This window comes from Neltuma alba, unplaced genomic scaffold (genome assembly GCF_004799145.2).
Source record: "Neltuma alba isolate B1F8T4 unplaced genomic scaffold, ASM479914v2 tig00000739_pilon, whole genome shotgun sequence".
Taxonomy (NCBI): Eukaryota; Viridiplantae; Streptophyta; class Magnoliopsida; order Fabales; family Fabaceae; genus Neltuma; species Neltuma alba.
Window position 1 is genome coordinate 1 of NW_021632166.1, and position 20,807 is coordinate 20,807.

At 33.3% G+C, this 20,807-nt stretch overlaps 1 protein-coding gene and 1 pseudogene across 1 annotated transcript; both read left to right on the forward strand.

Annotated features, from left to right (window-relative positions):
- The first annotated feature begins 16,007 nt into the window (after positions 1–16,007).
- On the forward strand, positions 16,008–17,548 carry LOC114744697 (protein NEN3-like; annotated as a pseudogene).
- Positions 17,549–17,610: 62 nt separating this feature from the next.
- LOC114744706 (protein NEN1-like) lies at positions 17,611–18,654 on the forward strand. Its single transcript, XM_028932879.1, has 3 exons — positions 17,611–17,755; positions 17,842–18,007; positions 18,432–18,654. Exons 1-3 carry the CDS (start codon positions 17,611–17,613, stop codon positions 18,652–18,654), a joined length of 534 nt encoding a protein of 177 aa, XP_028788712.1.
- The last annotated feature ends 2,153 nt before the right edge of the window (positions 18,655–20,807 follow it).

Consider the following 20,807-nt stretch of genomic DNA (forward strand, 5'->3'; position numbering starts at 1 on the left):
CATGAATTATTGAGGCCCCAATATATTTTAAATAATTCAATTTGTCCAATTTTCCTTAATTACTCAAAATTTCAAAAAATATAAAAATTCTAAAATAAATTATTTTCATCCTATTTTCATCTTCCATGCCTCAAATACTGTTCTGTACCTTTTATTTTATTTTTCATATTTTTGAAAAATTTTCTAGAATTTTTAGTCTATATTCCTATTATGTTTAATATTAACAAGATATTCCAGAAATAACAGTTTGATCCCGTTTGATCTTAATTCAAAAGTTGTGCCATCTTTCTATTGGTTACCCTTCTTAACCCATGGCCTAATTTATATTCCTTATTTTTATGATTAAAATTAAGAGGATATGATACTAGAAGCCAAATAATTTTGATTTTGAAAAGGATCACTTGATTGACTTAAAAAATACCAATGCGAGGAATGAGGAGGCAATTTTCAATCAAATATTAAAATACAATAACACTACAACACAATTCCTCATTTAATTATTTTATCTCCATTCCATTCTAGTTGTCATGTTAAATATTTAATTCACTTACTCGCACAATTTTTCTTTTGTCGTCAGTTCTGTAGGATCATTGCTCTATTCCGACTTCCGGGGAAGACAAGATGGAAAGTTTTTGGCTAATACTATAAATTAATTTTAGATTAATATTATATTTGACCTTTCAAGTTTACATGAATTTTTATTTTAGTTTTTCAAATTCAAATCACAGGTTCTGATCCCTCAATGGTTAAAATAGTCTTTTTTTTCAAATATAAGGATCAATGTTTCAAATAAAAAGAAACTTATAACCAAAACTTATGATTTGAAATTTGAAGAAGTGATATCAAAATGAGAACAAAATTAATGGATTAAAATTATATTAACCCTTAATTTTTTTTGTAAAGAAAGAAAAAGATAAAGATTAGTGTAGGTAGAAACCCTTAGTATGAAATAGAATATTATGTTGACAATCAGGCCACGATAGTTGTCAATATAGGCCACGACAGTTGTCAGCGTTGCTGCTTCACTTGTCAATGACAGCTATTGATGACAAGTACGTTTAGAAAGCATTTATTTTGCTTTGTTCATATAGGGGGAAGTTTATAAATAATGGGGAAGATGATATGAGATATGTGGAAGGTAGTGTAAGAACAACAAATATAAAAGAGGGCATAAGTTATTACCCTTCATGTTTTTCCTTATTCCCAACAAGTAGAGTAAGAACATGCAAAGAAGGAGGGTGAGCAGCAACATGATACAAAGAAGAAAAAAGGGAGAAATAAAAGGCACTCCAATCTGAAGTAATTTTTGGCAACAAACATTGTGTGTAGTTATTTACTGCTGTAATATACAATGCCATGATACTCTAACAATAAACCATAAGAGTTAAAGGTTGGCTGTTTATGGCGGTTGGTCACGCATCTAAATAATGAATATGGGGATAAAGTGATGTCAATGCTATCGGACGACAACAAGAGCAAGAAGAGGAGATAGATTAGTCAATTAATTTTTTGTTCCATTAGGCCATGATATGTGTTATAAGATGATTGGCAATTAAGGGTGTTAGTAATAGATAGTAATAGCTTGATGGTCGATAAGTCATTTTGTCACAAACTAATCAAATTATGTTTATACCAAATTCTCCAGGTTTTATTATATTTTTATTTTTATTGTTTTATACCAAATTCACAACTGAAGGTGTTGTTTAATTATAATGTTCATTCAAGTAATATTTAAATTAAAATATAAGTATAAAGAAGAAGGTGTTACTATAAAACTTAAAGTTTCATATAAGCATATAAATTGACAAGGAACGTTGCCACCATTGGCAAGTCACAACGCTACCATTGACAACTTACATTGATGTCACTATTGACAAGTTATAATGCTACCATTGACAAAGGACAGTACTACCATTGACCTTGCACTTCACAATAATCTTTTGTTGATTATTCTTGATAAATTTGTAGGAAAACTTCTGGGATATGCTGTACTTGTATAATGTTTCTCAGAGGGTAGTGGTATTTGGAAATATTTGTCCTTCTTTAATAATCAAATCATTCCATTTTGTAGAATTCATTTGTGGTTAGGTGCTGGATCATTTCAACAGCACAAGGAATTGATGGTGGCTCTCCAATCTCATCAAACAAGGTAGGTAGAGACATAGACAATCCATTTACACCTCTAAATAATTGATCAATCTTACAGAAAATGACAAGTCAGGGTATATGCATTGACAAGTTGGTAACAAGACAGTAACAACTGACATACCAAGAAATGACAATACCACATTTGTTAAACTAAATTTACACATTTTACTCGTCTATGGCATTATCCCTTGTTGCTTCTATAAAGTATTTATTGTCATTCTCTTCTACACACACATGACTACTTTCATTAAACTTTATCAAATATTCTACCCCATCATCATCTACCAACTCCACAAATTTTTTTTTATCAAACATAACTAAGAATTTCAAAAGAAATGAGTTACCTTCTTTTCCAACAATTGATGATGTAATTTCCTTCAATTATTTATAACTTGTACCCTCTTTTATACTTGTTCTTACACTACCTCTCACATATCTCATATCATCTTCCCCATTATTTATAAACTTCTCCCTATATGAACAAAGCAAAATAGATGCTTTCTAAACGTACTTGTCATCAATAATATAAACCTACATCAAGAATTACACAGCTGTCATTGACAAGTGAAGCAGCAACGCTAACAACTGCCGTGGCCTATATTGACAACTATCGTGGCCTGATTGGTAGCACAATATCCCATTTCCTACTAAGAGTTTCTACCCACACTAATCTTTATCTTTTATTCCTTTCCTACTAAACTGTGCCAAAATAGAGCAAAATCACCAACAATATACCCAAAAACAGAGCACCCATCATCATCCTACTACCCCAGCTTAAATCACCAACACACACCAACCAAAAACACAGCTTTTCCATTAATTAACTTCTTCATCTTAGACCAAAACCAAAAGCTTTGTGGCACCCAAAGGCAATAACGATTTTCTGAATTCCCATTCCCAAACACAATCAATCTGTCAAGATAAATGTTATAGGAGAGGAGAGGAAAGAAAGTTCCAGACCTGAAAATTTATGGAAATTCAAATGTAAGCTCTTTGGAGTTCACTAATATTAATGGAGAAGATGCTTCATCATCAATAGGTACTTCCTTCTTTCTTCACATCCTCTCTCTCAACCATAGCAGCCTCACACTGTGTGGGAAACTTAGCGCCTCTTCTTTCTGTTATGCCAGGACAAAAAAGTCTTTTTAAGTTTCTAAATATTGCAGCCAAATCCCTTTGGGACTTCAAAAGAATTATCATATTTTGTAGAGACTTTTTTGTTGTATATTTCCTTATGTGGGATCTTAATGTCATTTTCCCTTAAAATAATAATATGTGTTATTACAAATTTTAATTTGGTCATCAAGTTTCTTTTTATTTATAACATTAGTCCATATAACCTAATAAAAACTTGAACCATTTTACCTCTTAAGAAACCAAAACCTATAAATTTAAAATTTAAGGATTAAAAACAAAATGAGAACAAATTTAAAGGATTAAACTTTATATTAACCCTAATAATATCCTAAGGAGAATGTGAATTAAAATAATAATACTTTAGATTTAATATTTAATAAAAAAATATTATTATTTCACTTAAACTGTTAAAATCTGAGTTCATGACTCAAAACGTTTTACAAATGACAAGTCTTGGGTTCGAATCAAAATTTATTCCATCTTTTAACAGCAACAATAAAATCTTTAACACGAGTCCTAACTTTTTTGGATTTTTTCATTTTAGTTAGTTTATTTCCTTATTTAATATCAGAACAAAATTTTAATTCAAGATTACTCGATGTTGAATCTTTTAATGGTATTTTGCATTAAAAAAAAATCAAATAACAACACTGCTATCTCTGTGCATATATCTAGGATGCGTTGAATTGGTTACATTATCCATGTACAGGATTAAGGTCTTTCATATCCAATTTCTACGTCCAAATCCTTCTCCTCAAAGCTGTGATGAGCTCTTGCAATCCTGCGGCTGAAGTTCAAAAAAGGAGAGGGGAAAAAAAAAAGTCTTCCTCTGCCTCAAACAAACCTCCTCTACTAGTGGAACCAACAATTTGCCTATTTTTCCCCAGCCCTTGAAATCAACGACATCATCATCTTTTGGAGGTTCAATGCCATCAAATGTCACGGAGAATAATTCAACTTCAACAATTCATTTATCATTCAACATATATCCCTTGTATGGCTCCTCAAGTTCACTCAGGGGCATAAAACTAAGGTAACCCAATTTATGTTTATCTGCATAGAACTTGCATTGTACATCTGCTCCTGCATTATTCAATCAAATCGCCCCAAATATAATAATTTGCCATTTTCAAATTTAGAAAAAGGACCTTACAGTTAAAAATGACACTATCAAAGCCAAAACAACTTTCTAGAAGAGGAATAACGCAACGATGAATAATGAATATGCAAGAATACCTCCGTATGTTAGAGATTTTTCCCTGAAAAGTTGATTGACCACATTTATGCTGAAGGATGCAAGTACACTCCCCCGTTGAGGCCAACTCGAAGCATTGGCCGCTTCCAAATGTATACCCATTGACCAGCGGCTATCTTTTTTTTTTTTTTTTTTCTGTATGCAACAAGTCTCCTGTGACAATCATACCATGCTTATTACGTGCTACCTCTAGATCTAAACATAAGAGCCTAGTTTTAAATATAAAAGCCTAGTTAAATTAGTTATTTATAATAAATAAATGTTATTTTTTCTAAAATATTCTTGCTAATCAAGTTTATTAACTAGAACTACCATTATTAGAACGATTGTCTTAGAAAAAAATTAATAAATACAAAAGATAAAGTAGATTGAGATATTATATTTAAGATCAGAATAAAAGATCCATAACTCCAATTATTATTACCTGCACAGAACTTTTTGTATCCAGCTGCAGCATTAAAGGAGCATCAATAGAAGACTATTGTAAGATTGGCCCGTCCCATTCTAATATAAAATTATAATCCACTTTTAATTATTTTGTTATGCCTTCATAGTACAGTTTATTATTTTATTTATTTACCCTTTAGGTTGCTAGAGAAAAAAGAATAAACGATGAAGCAGTGTGGAATAATACCGCTTATGTCAGATTTTTCAATGGAAGCTTGATTGACCACCGTGAATGTGTAGGCTGCAGATATACTCCAACCATGTGGCAAAGTCAAAGGATCAGCTACGAGCAAAAATATATCCACAAATAGTCTTCCTCGGCATAAAGCAATTTTCCTACCACCAATCTCCCACCAAAAATATTTTTAAAAGAACAGAGAGAGAGATGGAGAGAGAGAGATGTTAATTTAATCATCTTGTATGTGAATGGATAATTATCTCATCCAAACGAAAGCACGTACATTTACGCTGACTGAAAAGGATGCAGAAAGAAATTAACGAGGAATTGTATTCATAGAATAAGAGATGAGAGGTTTTTATGAGTATATGATAGATTCTCACTCATACCAAGCACAACGGCCAATAATGAAAACCTCAGAAGGGTGTTCGTGTTTGGTCTGCAATGTACTAAGCTTTTTGATAGTCCATACTACTTTCTTCCATGCTACCTCCTTCGGCTCCTGATTCTTCATCGTACTATCACCTTATGATAGCTATATGTATTAACAAGACCTAAAAGACATTAACTCATGAGACAAAATTTAAGTTGGAATATGGGAAGCGGCCGATAGTAATTATGGTAAAATTGAATTGAAACCTGATTTGATAGGTTACCACAGAGTGAATGAGGGATCGTGTGAAGGTAACTCCTTTATTGATGAAGCTCACAGCCTTTAGGCATACAGGGCCTGATCTTTCTGGATATTAATTAATTGCAGCAATTAAACTATACGCAAAGATGCATGAAGGAGAATTGAATATATATGAATACAGAAAGAAATTGCTGAATAGAAGAAGAAACAAAACTGATCAAATAGAAAGGGATAATCCTTTCTTGTTGCAGACAACGAAGAAATGTTTCGCTGAGGATGAGAAATTCGAAATGCAGAGTAGGCACTGGGTAATTCTTTACCGGTGCCGCAGGTTTTTTGACGTTTGGCTGTATTAAGCAATTAATTATAAGAAAGGGCACGTCGACTAATAAAAGAAAAGGGACGCGTCACATAAATTCATGATGCGCGCACACATACTTTGTCATACTTATAGGAAATAAAATATTACATCCGGTACTTAATATATGAACTAATGGACTAATAATTTCAGTAAATTAAAAAAAAATTTGTTAATCTATTACTTGTAATAAATATGTGTTATCTTCTCTAGAATACCATTGCTAATCATGTCTATTACCCTGAACTACCATTTGATGACTTTAAAGTGTGCAACTACTATAAAAACTACTTTAAAAAATATACATATGTATATATGAGAGAGAAAGTATATTTTGTTCTTATATTTAGAAATAAAGTAAAAGTTAAACTAGCGCTTATATTAAGGACTGAAAGTAGTACTTAAATGAATGACTTTTTGATTTTTTTCTCGTCGTACATGATTTTAATTTTGAAACTGGTAAAAGTTTCTCCAATGTATACAAAATATATGTCACCGATGATGATACCACCTTGGCGACAAGAAATAATACTATTTTTGATTCTTAATATAAGAGTTAGTTTGACTTTTAATTTGATCTTAAATATAAAATCCTCTATTTGTCTCTAATATTTATCTATTTATATTCCTCAAGTAATCCCTATCGCAGTTGCATATGTTAAGAAATTACTATCAATTTGTAATTCAAACGCATATGATTAATAAAGACATTTTAGGAAAGACAACATTTATTTACTATAATAACTAACTTAACTAATATCTTTAATCTTCTCAAATTAGTCAACAAATCAGAAGTAATAGTATCAATTATCAAACAGCATAGCATCAGTCCCTAATAAGGAGGACTACATAAATGGGATTAAGAACTGATGATTAAAATCAACAGGAGGAAAAAATACCATATGATATGATATGGTCTTAGTATATACCTAATTAATTAATTTAAGTAGATTAAAAAATTAATTAAATTAGTTAATATATATATGTTTTTTTCTTAATAATTTTTACATATAAGGTTAACATTAACCTCTCAATTAATTCCTACATTGGGGGCGGAGGAGGATATGTCTAAAAAGACGTTCTCAACGATGGCAGAATGTAGAAGCCCTTTTTTTATAAACAAACGTACTTGTTCATATATAATATTTGTAGCATTCTAACATTTTTTGTTTAAATCAGTTAGTGTCGTCTTTGCTAGTTATGGGACTAGTATTACTCCTACTCATACTTGGTTGGATGTCTAAGAGAACCTCCCCAAAATGCGAAAGTGATATAGAGGAGGCACATAGTTAGTCCCAAACCGACAGTCTCTTCAGTGGCTTTGACGTAGGTCTCCCTCCATCTTCTCGGTCTTCTCCATCTCCGGCGTCTTCGTCTCCTCCACCTCTTCCAAGAAAGATTCTCCCATTGCCTCCCAAACCATCCATATATCCTAGATTAATCAAAATGGAATTTGATTATAGTAATGGCAAACTCATTCACATTTACTTGCCTGCTGTGCCATGTAAATTTTTTTGGGGAATGCATGCATATGGTTGGTTTGTGTATATTAATCTAGAGCCGGAAAACGGGTCGGAACTTTTCCCTGAGAAACAAGCTTAAAGGTTAAAAGGCTTAAACGGGCGCGCGGCCGAAGGTTGGGCTTTTTATAATTTTTTGCTTTTTTAATATTTAGTTTGAAATTAAATTTACATGGTTTGATTGATTGAAAATGGGTTAATATGGATTTTAATAATGATTTGATTTATATTATGTGTTGATATTTTAAAACTATATATAGTTGGTAAAAGAGTATTTTTATACTTAGATAATTTGTGATTTTATATTTTGAATTTGAAATATCAAACTAAAATAATAGTTAGATTACAAAATTTAAAAGTAAAATTCCTATAAAGAAGAAAATCTTAATATTTTTACTACGAAAAAAGAGTAATTAATTATAGTGATAAAAGTTTCAAAAGATTAATAATAGTGCTTGTTTGAATATTGTTAGCTTTTGGAGGTTGATGAAAGATAAACTTTGAGCCTTTGTATTCCTTATTTCTGTGGTATGATATTCAGTTATTCATTCAAAAAAAAAATATTGTTATTTTTTTTATGGATGTTTTAGATGTTCTTAGATGTTGATAAATATTTAGATATCATGATATTTAGTATTTATGGTTTAATTTTATTCATGTTTTTTATTAATAATTTCATTGGTTTGTTTTTATTTGTCATAAAAAAATGTGAAAATATAAAACACTAGTTTTTTCCCCTTAAACAGGCTGAAATCGCGACAAGCCAGGCAAATTGGGGCATTTTTTACCCTGTATTCCCACCTCTCTATATTATGTTGTTATGTTGTGAACAATATTTATGTTTATCTTAATTTATTCCTTACTCTTCTCACATTTTATTCTCTCTTCTCCATTCTCCTCCATTCAAAACAAGCCTTATAACAATCCAAATCTCCAAGAGTTTATAACCGAAGTTGATGGCTTTTGAAACCCAACATGCATCCCCATTTTCACTGTTCCCCAGCGATGGCTAGATTGTCAAGAAAAAGTGGATTTAAAAAATTTATTTAATTAAAACGCGTTAAACATGGCAAGCAATCGCCATCCATGTTGAAAAACAAACAAAATAACTTAAGGGTGGAGGGAAAAAGGGGAGGGATTTCAATGTTTTGGTTTATGGTTAGGAGGGAAAGGGAAAGGAAGATATTTTTATAATTATAAAATTAAATAAACATAATTTTAATACGATGGATATAAAAAAACCAAAATGTCGATAGCCAAATCAATTACTCCATAGCATCGTAAGATTTGCAGCCCAGGAGTATTGATGATTCCAACTCCGCTGCATCTTGTCTCCATAATTATCATTATAATTATAACTACTGCTCTATTTCATTCCAATTTGTTAAAAAAAAAAAAAAACCGAAATAAGAGGACACGACTCAATTTTTTATCAAGACATTATAAAAATGTTACCCCTAAAATCAAACTAAGAATGACTTTTAAAATAGGGTTAATATTTTGGTTCCTCAACTTTAAAACCTATATTTGGTATAGGATGAATATTTTAAATTTGATTAAAGAACTTGGTCATCTCCCACCACATTGACATGCGTATTTTCACTCAGGAAAGTAAACTCGTTCATGTGAACGAGTTCAGCCTTCAATCTCTCTTTTACATGATATTACTTCCTCCGCCCAGTTGAAAACATATCTCCCTCCCCATTTTACCTTCGCAGACCACCTTGACAAAGAGAATTTACCTTTTTCTTTTTTTATTACAGATATTTTTAAATTATAATATATCATCAATTTCATCAAAAAATTGAGGGAAAACAAAAAAATACTTTTTTTGAACACAAGCTACGATTGATCCATATTATTGTCATTAAAAGAGACATTCCACTTTTTAACTTTGCTTATATTTAATATAAACAATTTTTAAGAAAATAACAATTTGCACAATAATAAATAGAAAGGTAAAATACTATATTCATATTAAAATTTAATGATGTAATTTATAAATAGAACAAAAAATATCTTAACCTCGAGAAAGATAGTTTCAACTACTGAGTATAATAAAGTTTACATTATTTTGTACAAATATCTTTTTATTAATTATATATATTATAATATATAATATCATATTATTTTCAGCTATTATGCCCTTTTATTTTAGCTAAAAAATTAGGTAAATTAGAAAAAATAAAAAGAACATAAAAATTATAATTATATAAAAGAATCAAATATATTAAAAATGTTAAATTGCTGCTAGTCAAATTCTCTTCTTTTTCTCTCACCCTCAAATTTTTAAAACAAAAGAAAAAAACTAAAATAACCTTTTAAATTTTTGCTTTCACATAACTATAAAAATATGCTAACTATATATATAAATAAACTCAAGAATTGAATTAGCAAAGTACACTGGAAGGTCACTTTGGCATTTCATAGTGGAAGAAGGGCTCCACAAAGCAAACATACCAACTTAACCCAGTTGGTACGCTTGCCATGCAGGAGTACAGGCTTGTTGATGAAGAGCTGGAAAGAGCTGGAATTGGGTTGACCCAGGTGAGGTTGTCCAGAATAAAATTGTGGAAAATGAACCTTGTGATTAGAGCTTAAACTGTTTAAATTATGTCCTCCTTTTCCTTAGTAGCTGGAAAAGGGATTTCATTTGAACTAATAAGGAGCTAAAACTTTGATACTTAAAGAATAATTTGATCTCCCATCCTCACCTCTATATCACCGTTGCCTTGTCTCCCCTAGAATTACAATGTATAACCTTTTGACTCCAAAGTCCTTCTCTTTTATGAGAAACGTCTCTATTAATTTTACCATCCTCATGTATAATGGATCCTATCTATTTAAACTTTGATACTTAAGAAATAATTTGATCTCCCATCTTCAACTTCATATCATCATTGCCTCCCCCCCCCCCAAAATTACAATGCAAAGTCCTTCTTGATAATTCTAAACTAGAGTTAATCTCTTCTTCATGACTATATCATACACTTAGGGATTTTTTTTTTTTTAAACAAACTCAGTTAGAACATTCAGAACCATATTAAACAAGTAAAGAATCAAAGCTTAGAAAGTCCTTTGTCTCACACAGATGGGGATATTGACTAATTTTAGTGCAGGCGACATCAAAAAAGTACTTTTAAGCAAAAGTAGTTTTAAGCAAGTTCTCCTAACATAACCGAGAAACTCCTGCCATACTTACCTCACATTCACATACTTACCATACTTTCCTCGTATTCCTCACATACTTTCCTATTCCGTGAAAAGCTACTTATAATAAGCCCTTAGTTTGTTTGTGGTTTTTTTTTTTAATTGGATTAGATTTTCGAAAAAAGATTTGTGATAAACCATAGTCAGCACTTAAAAAAAATTACAAACAGTTATTCTCCCCAACTTAAATCAAACCACGTTTGGTCTTATAGATAAGAGCATGAACTGAATTATTAAAACATAAAAAATAATAGATACAACAGACACATAATATAATGCCCACTTGTGCCGCTTGTGCCTCTTGTCCTTTGTGTTGCCGATGGGGTATGTCTTTATCCTGTAATGTCTCAGCACTTTAATTACAGTTTGCCTCCATCTAAATATCATCAAGAATTGTCGAAAACTTCCACGACAGGCTATCAAGTCTACTGCACAAACATACAAGGTAGGAGAGAGGTTGAGTTTCTCCAATCTTGCTAATGCAGCATGAACAGAATTGTTGCCTGTGCTCTCACAAGATGTCATGGAATCACCTGTGCTATCCAAAGATGCTATGTTCCTCGAACTCTAAGACAAAAAAAAATGAAAAGCTCAAAAAACTAAGAAATGATAAATATCTCAAAAGAAGAAAGCCAATTTGAACGTTACCTCGTCCTCCCCTTCTTTAGCAGGCCAAGTAATTTTTTTTCTCATTTTGGCTAGGGTATGGACAAGCCTGCTACATTGCAACAACAAAAGAATTAGACTTTTAAATCTCTGTTTTAATATAAGAATATCTAAATGACTTGAAATGCTAATAGGTGCTCAGTTGGGAGTTGGTTGGCAGTTGGGTGAGATATAATTCCAAGTCACCATGAAAATACCAAATATGCCCTTCTCTTTGAAGGAGAAGAGGCCTTCCCCACCCCAAAAACCAATGTTTTAAAAGCCGAATCGGAAGTCGAATCGGAAAAATCAACGGGTCATGATTCAATTGATCGGACCGGTGACGCAATAATTAATGTAAGAGAATATTACATTCATATAATTAATAGATATGAAAAATATCAAATTATTAAATAATTTAGAAATGCACTTAAATAATCTAAAATTATAATGAAATCATTGAAAATGGACTAAAACCTTATATATTTAAATTTATGTATGTTTAAAATGTTTAATAATATTAAAACTTATTAATTCATTCAAATCAAAACATTGTTTTAAAATATAGACCAAATATCGAAACAAAAAGCCTAGTGACTCACGGTTTTAATACCACAATATATAAAATTTTCAATGAAATAATACTATATGGTTATAAATAGTCTAAAACTTAAAGTTTTTAATATTTTTATTTAGCTATTTCATAAAATTTGTGAACCTGTTAAGTTTTAAATATTTTTTTATTTAATTTATTTATATATTTTCTTTTAAATTTAAGTATCAAGATAAAAGGAAATTTTTCTACAAAATCTACTCATATTCATTCTATTTAGGAGAAGATGTACAGTAAAAGAAAATGAGGAATGGATATGATGAGATGGGGTCTTAACTATAATTTGCTCCATAACTTTAAAGGCGGGGATGGAAGCCGGAAGTTGATGAAATTGAGCTTTTAGTTGTAATTTTTGCTGAAAATGAAAATGTAGATAGTTGAAGTCGTTCTTGGCCTAAAGGAGTTCCATTTTTCCACTAAAAATAAGCTGTCAGAGTGAAAGTTTATTTGGACGTGAAGAACTTTTAAAAGATATGGTATATGGGTAAATAGTTTTCACAGGATAATTATTTTTAATGTTTACAGTATTTTGATAAAATTACCTTGATTTGAGTGGGAATGCGAAATACCATGTATGCATTATATAGATAGAATTTATACTATGCACTCATATGGCAAAACAAAACACTCACGCATGAGCTGAGCTGAAGACAATGAATGATTACTCCCTAAGTCCTTATGGGAATATCTGGGGAAGGAATTCAAGCAGGGCCACTTTGCATGTGTGGCTGGAAAACGTAAGAACATGGTTTGGTCAAGCAAGAGGACTTTGAGGCTGGAAAAAGTAAAAGCATGGTCTGGTCAAATAAGAAAGTTGAAAAAGCATAGAAGGAAGGAATTTCATATGGAGTGCAAGACAAATATGCATTATGGGTTCCACTGTGAACAACTTTCATTTGGGTTTGAACGAACGAGTCTATTATTTTGTGATATGGGTCCATTGAATTCGTGAGTTTTGTAATCACGATTTGAAGTAAATTTTTTTAAAAACCTGCTTTTGCCCCTCATCATATTGGCTCAGCTAACATCTTCATTTTTGTGAAATGTCCAGTTTTGACCCTTTTTTTTTAATAGGAAACTGAAGCTTCATTTAAACTAAAACCACAAAGAGGTACAAACAAGGGGTGAACGTCTAACCCTCATCAACATCCTCCTCCTGATCAAGGAAAGGAGGGTGATCAAAAAGTAAATAATTTCCATCTATCCTGTGAGCTAGCTTAGCTAACCTATCCGCAGCAATTATATCACCTCTGTGAACATGGTTAAGGTTAACATGCCACTCTCTATTAATGATAAAGCTAACCTCATCCACCACATCCTTAAAAGGGTGGTCATTATCACAACCTCTCAGGCACATATTAATCACTTCAATACAATCAGAGATTAAAGTGATTTTCTTGAAACCCCTGGCCCAACACAAATTCAGGCCATGTATGAATCCAATCAATTCTACGATTGCCAAAGGAACCGCCGTGAGTTTTCTCCCACTTGGTAACACTGAACCATCTACTGTGACTTTAACATAGTCTAGTCCATTACAGTCTCCTTGGCTGATATGGGCCTTCCACACTTGAGTTGTTCTATCATGAGTTAGGATATCTTGATCCCAACATGCCCTGAAAAACCTGTTTCTTGCAGTGAGCTCTATTCCTATGTTTTCTCCTCCGAACAGCTTATTGTATTGTGTGGTCCAGATGTCCCAACAAATATAGCTGAACAAAACATCCCAAGGAACTTTTTCGGTGCACCCTATTCCAATGTCTTGAGTTAGATTCCATTTCATCTAATCGGCACCCTAAAGCAAAGAGAAGGTTTTCCATCTGTTGGGTTGGACTATCGATCTCCATCATTCATAGGCGTTTGGGTAGTCCCTTAGCATGTGCATTGAATCCTCCTCCTCTTCACATCCAAATGGGCAAGTCGCTGCCGTCTCAATCCCTATTTGCTTCTTGAGCTTCGCCGTATAAGCTCTCCCAAGAGTGAAGAGCCAAATGAATGACTTAATTTTTACTGGTACTCTCCATCTCCATATGAGCTTCCAAACGCTATCCTCCTCCTGGGAACCTCCAAACAAAAAATGATAGGCAGATCTAACAGAAAAACACCCATCTATAGATGGTTTCCAGTATACTTTATCCTCTCCTCTTTCCTCACAGGTGGGTGTGCACAGGTTATTCAATCAATGACTTGTCTCTGAAGCCAGATTCCTATTTGATCCCTATCCCACTCTCCATCAATTGTCACATAGTCTCTTACACATTCATCGATATCAACTTGGTCTTCATAACTCGAAACGAGGTCAATAAGTGGTGTGTTCATTTCAGACCAATTGTCAAACTAGAAAGAAGCCATAGTGCCATTTCTTATCTTCCTTCCAACTCCTTTCCTAAACCTCTTCCAAACCGTACAGATACCACTCCAAGTGAGAGAAGAGTTTTGTTTCTTTCTTACTGCTGGTAATTCCTGTTCCCCACACTTGTATTTTGATTTCAGAACTTTCCATAAGGCTTCAGAATTGGTTGAGGCCCTAACAGAGTTTCATGATAAAAGCCTTGTTTTGTCTTCTCAAATTCTTTATCCCTAAACCTCCCAAGTTCTTTTCCTGCATCACTTGGTACCAAGATAATAAATGTAGCTTCCTTGTCTCTTCTGTGCCTCCCCATAAGAATCTTCTCCTGTGTTGTTCCAGTTCTTTCACTAGTTTCTTTGGAAGAAGGATCGTTTGCATGTAATACATAGGTAAAGTTGCTAGGACGGACTTTATAAGTGTCTTGCAGCCTACTAGATTCAAGTATCCCTTCTTCCATCTGAAAAGTCTCTTTTTTCGTTTTCTCCAAAATTGGGGCAAAAGTAGGATACGAGCCTCACTTATGAATCAAGGGAATTCCCAGATACTTCCCCAGGTCACCTGTTAAGCCCACTCCCATTTGTTTACTAAGGTCCATAGCCTTTGAAAAGTGCACATTCCTTGAGAAGCACATTTTGGTTTTGATTTTATTTATTTTTTGCCCCGAAGCTTTGCAAAATCTCCCTACACACTCCAACATTAGATCTACCTGTAGGCTTGAGGCTTCCCCAAAGAGTATTAGATCATCTACAAAGAACAGATAGGTGATCTAGGGTCCGTTTGGGTTTAGAGTGATAGGACTCCATTTTCCCGTGTCTACTGCATCCTTAATAATATGATCCAATCTCTCCACGCAAAGTGTAAGAATATAAGGAGATATTGGATCTCCTTGTTTGATCCCTCTTGAAGGTTGGAAACTTGAAGCAGCCTTGCCATTCCAAAATACCCTCAGCGTTGAAGATGACATACAGGTCATGATGAGTTCACAAATTCTTTCTCCAATCCCCACTACTTTAAGAGTATTCCTAATAAAGGACTATTCTAATTTGTCATAAGCCTTTTCAAGATCTACTTTAACTGCTAGCCATCCTTTACCTCTCTTCTTGCTCTTTACGGAATGTATTACTTCCTAGGCAGCAATAATGTTATCGCTACTCTGCCTGCCTACTATAAAGCTACATTGGTGGTACCCAACAATTTTTCCCATGATGGCTTTCCACAATGACTCTCCCTCAGTATGGAAGCTTTCCAAGAAACCTCTCCCTTAGTATGGAAGCTTTTAATTTTCTTTTCTTTTCTTTACTCTATTCTCTTCTATGGTTGAGACTTTGACTTGACTAGAAGAGGGTTGCCTCGACTTGTACCATCTGCATTGAGTTTACCACCCACACAGCGACTAACAATACAAACCTTGCAATCAATCAATTGATCTTTAGTGACGAAAAGACTCGCTATTCTGCTTCCCTTCCTTCCAATTTATCTTTGAAGCTTAGCTTGAAATTCTAGTCGACCTCTATGGGTTTCACTGAAGATAGGTCAAAAATTGTCCTCTTCGACATCGAAACCGCCGTCCCAACCTGATTCGACCAGGGATTTGCCATTCTTGAATTTGGAGCCATCTTTGTTTGCCAAAAGAAGTTAAAGGAACTCAACTCTTACTCCACCTTGGTCTGACCTCTCACTTGTCTGACCACTGCAACAGCATTACTTGTGATGCTGTTGCCTCAGCTCCTACTTTTGCTGACATCGCCGATACGGTTTATGAACTTCTTCATGGTTTGTTTCCTTCTCTTTTGTTTCTTTGCTTTTTAATAGGAGAAAATGGAGAAAACGATGGACTGGGTGTGGTAAAGTACAGTTGTAATTCTTTTTTTTTTTTGTTTCTCTGAATTTCGTGTAGCACATATTTGGGCTAGCCATATCATCTTAAAATTTGTATTCGCATCAGAGATGCATTTACGGAGATTAATCAGCTAATACCATAACCGAAGGGTACTATTGACTCGTTGGTTTTATTGACTGACATATTTGGAAGAAGAAGAGCTGGTGACATGATGGTACTACTCCTTTATTTCTAGAACTTGTAAACCCAAACCCCACCACTAGTAGGTGCCCTTCCCCCTCAATCTGGAGCCTCTTGAACCTTATCCCCATCAACGCTTGACCCGATGTTTACCTCTACTAAGCGAATGTTTCAATATGGTATGCATGGTATGACGTATGGAATGAAGAATTGGAATTGGGAGTGGAAGTGGAAGTGGAGCCAAACTCTAAAATTAAAATTGAACCCAGAGTTCTATCACATTTCTACTTTTAAAAAAAAAAAACTTCTATCACATTCTATCTTGTAGTTTGGCTTTGCCTAACTCAAGTTACAATGCATTCATGTGTTCACTGCAGATGGCAACTCTTGCAAGATATTTTGGGCTTGGACCACAAACACATAGGTAACTATAATGATCGATTTTATGTAATGCTTTATTGTAAATCGACTATAATAATTTCATTTTGCTTTTTTCTTTTGCATCATATCCTCAGGAGCTTAGATGATGTTCGCATGACTCTGGATGTTCTCAAACACTGTGCAACTGTTCTGTTCTTGGTAAAATTTTATTTTGATGAATTTCATTATGTTCTGTTCTTGGTAAAATCTTCAGGAGCATATTGTTATGTTTTGCATCAAGTGCTAGATGCAAATAATAATTAGCTCATATTGATTCAATTGGACTAGTTAAATGTGATCATTCTTTTCATGGTTCAATTCGTTAAGCAATGAATTGAAATTTGACTCGTCAAATATTGAGTTCTGATTCTACTTTCTAATCCCTCCCTCCACACAGGAATCAAGTCTTCCAGAAATATTCACAGCAAATAGTTGGGTTTCTCCAAATGCTACTACAACAAGTCGTGGTAATGGAAAATCTTTGTCACCTGTTGAGAATTCTCCAGCTTCTCCTATTGCGATGTGCAGCTTAGAAGGCTCTAAATCAAGTTCAGTAGATGCTAATAGAGCTCAACAGCATCATTTTGATTTGTGTGGCCTTTGGGATAATTGAACAGGGAATCAATTCAACCAGCTGTAGTGGTTGATGAAAAGCCCACTCCAGAGACACCCTAGATGTCTTCTTCAGCTGTTGGGTCTGATGCTTGTAGTAACAGCTCTATTGCTGTCTTAGATCCTGATGAAATATTTATTTCTTGCCTCACAGCATCTCTTGTTCCATTATATCGTGGCAGTCAAGGGATACAACTATTGCACAAAGGTTTCCCCTTCCAGCTTTGTTGCACTAATCTTGAAAAATAGTTTGGAGTAAACGACAAATTTAAGGATCACGCTGGCTGATTGAAGTTGAATTTTTGGCTGTTCTTGATCCATCACAAAGCTTATGTAAGGTTCTTGAAGCTTGTGACAGTACTGCACAGGGCTTATCTTTGGACTCCGGTAGCAGCCCTGATTGGAGACCAATTGTTACTAGAAAAGAGGGCTTCTTCCATTATGGTACTGTGCGATTGTAGTAAGTTCATATCCTGCACATAAAGTGCACGCACACGATTTCACTCCAAATATATGATGGATAGCATAAACTAATCTTGGGCTAGGTTTTCAGTCTTCCACGTCATTGACCTAGCTATTGGGAATGTGATTTTGAGATTTTAGAAGCTTTGTCAGTTTAAAATTGTTATACGGTCCTCTTATTAGCTGCACAATTTGAGAGATGGATGCAAAGATTTAGCTCTGGATAAAATTTAGAAGCAGTTCTTTATGAATGTTATAGGCGATTAATACCACACAACTGAATCCTGCTACTGGGTCAAAGATCTTAACAAAAAATATCTAGCCGAACTGTTTGCTTAATATCTAAAGATCTTAAGAAATCGAGCCTTTGAAATTTCCCTTGCTGAGAATTTCACTGATTTTTGTAAATATTGACATTACAGCATACCTACGGTAATATGTGAAAAGGTTGCCACATATGCAGCTGTAATATGCCAGAAAGAATCATCGAGCAACGTTCGGAGGCTACTCTTTAGCAAGGTAGATGCGGAAGAGCTCGGTTCCTTGCTCAAAGCTGGGACATTTGTTGATACAGTCTTCTCCTTAGATCCCTATGACTATCAGCAACACGCAGGGAGATTGATTGCTAAAAAAATTGACCATTAATTGCAAGTAGGAGGAATATGTTTTAACTAGGCAACGCATGACGCATGCCAAATTAGTAGACATATAATAACTTTTTTTTTTTAATGAAAAGGACATATAATATATTATTATCTATTCATGATGGATGTGGGAATCTATTCATGAGGATGCGAAGGAATGTTACCAAAAAGTTCAACGACAAGTTAATTATGTGGTTGCTACCAAGGAAGCTATCATTTCCTTGTTTGTATTGAGACTTATCCAGACTTTTAAATAATTTTAAGTAATTATGTTTCTTCTTTTCTCCTGTTCAAGTTTGTTTTGAAGTTTTTGAAGTGTGATAATGCGTTGGTTTTAGTCATGAAGTTGAAACTGGAACTTTTGGCGCGTAAAAAAATGTTGGTCCTTGAAAAGGAATTGGGTAATGAATTTTTAAAATTTTTCTTCAACCCTAAAATTTTGGCCAGAAAATTTATAACTAATTCTATAAATTTCTAATTCTATAACTAATTCTAGAAAATGAAATAAATTTTTTAGATTTTTATCTTAAAAAATTCATAAATTCATAACTTTTCAGGCCAGTTAAAATTGAGGATTAATTTATAATTTGAGTTAAAATAATATCAAGATTAATTTATAATTTGAGAAGATGTTTTAGAGAAACTAACATATTTTTTCTAAATAATTAATTTGACTATTTTTTGTGCAATTACATGAACAAAAGAATGGGGCATGTCAAATCTCAAATTTAAGGCCTAGGAGTCGTAAAAGTAGCCTAAAGAAGATAAGTTACTAAGCCTCTTTTAAGCAGAAGTCATAAAGATGAAAAAAGAAGTTAAAACAGTTTTAGGAATTAAACTGCAAAGTAAAAGTTTTCAGTAGCTGAAGTATAATCAAAGCTAGAGATTTCGGTAAAGTCTCAAAGGCCCAGGAAGAGAAAAGAGGCTAGATACAAGCTAAAGGATAAGTTAGAAACATCAAAGAAATGGTTTTATTAGGTTGAGTCCAAGTAAGGGTAAAACCATAAATTCATAAAGTTACGGTCATTAGGGGTAAAATCTGAAAGTTCATGGAAAATTCTAAGAAAATCCTAGAAAATGAGAAATAATATTTCAAGACTCTTTTGTGAAGAGAAACGATAAAAATACACCGAAGACACCTTAAATAGAATTTATGAGATTATGGCCAGTAAAAAGTATACCATTTGAGGTAATTATTTAAATTAGCAAGAAATCTTTAAAATGTACTCAAAAATGATGTTAAAGGATTGAAAGGTTGTACTAATTTATAAAATTAGTCCCGCAACCAAAAGGCTAGTGAAATAGCTTTAATAAATTAAAAAGCCAATTATGCCGATAAAAGGGCATTTTAGTGAATAATTTTTATGCAAGGATTAAAAGAAACCTTATGGCCTGAGAAAATTTATAGATATTTTCTAGAGTGAAAGGAAATTTATGGAGTAGATAGAAGAATTTTCTGAGCTCCGAAAGGCTGTCAAGAAAGTTGGAGAAATATAGGCCAAGTAAATTAGGCCTAAAGATTAAGTTTTGATCTAATGGCTAGGATTCAATCTCCCTTCTCCTCCACTAAATTTGTGACACTTGGCACCTTCGAGAAGAATGATGTAAAGATGATGCAAGAAGGTGATGTAATGATGTAAAAATCCACTTGAACTTTCATGTTTGCCCCTTACTCTTTCTATTAGCCACTAAGGGCATTTTAGTCCATTCAAGTCAAATTTTTGGCTATAAATAGACACTCCCTCTCCCTTCATTTCAGCCAAGACGGAGAATAAGAGGGATAACTCTTGCCATGTTGATTCTTGAAGTTTAAATCAAGAGGAAGACACCTACTTTGATCAACCATGTTTGGATCTAAGGTTAGTAAGTTGTTCCCTCTTGTTTCTTGCTTTGAATCTTTGGTTTTTATGGTTGAAAAGTTTGGTTTCCCTTAAGGCATGATGCTGGAAAAATTATATAAAGTTAGGAAAAGGAAGTTTTGATGTTATATCTAGTTAAAACCTATTGATTCAAGGTTATTTCAAGTGGTTTTGAGTTGTTGTTTAAAAGATTTCATGATTGGTTCTTAAAGGGTGCTGTTCGGCCAAGCTAAGATCTGTAGCCTAGATGAGATTTTCATAGTTTTGATGCTTCCATTGTGTTTAAAATGAAAAA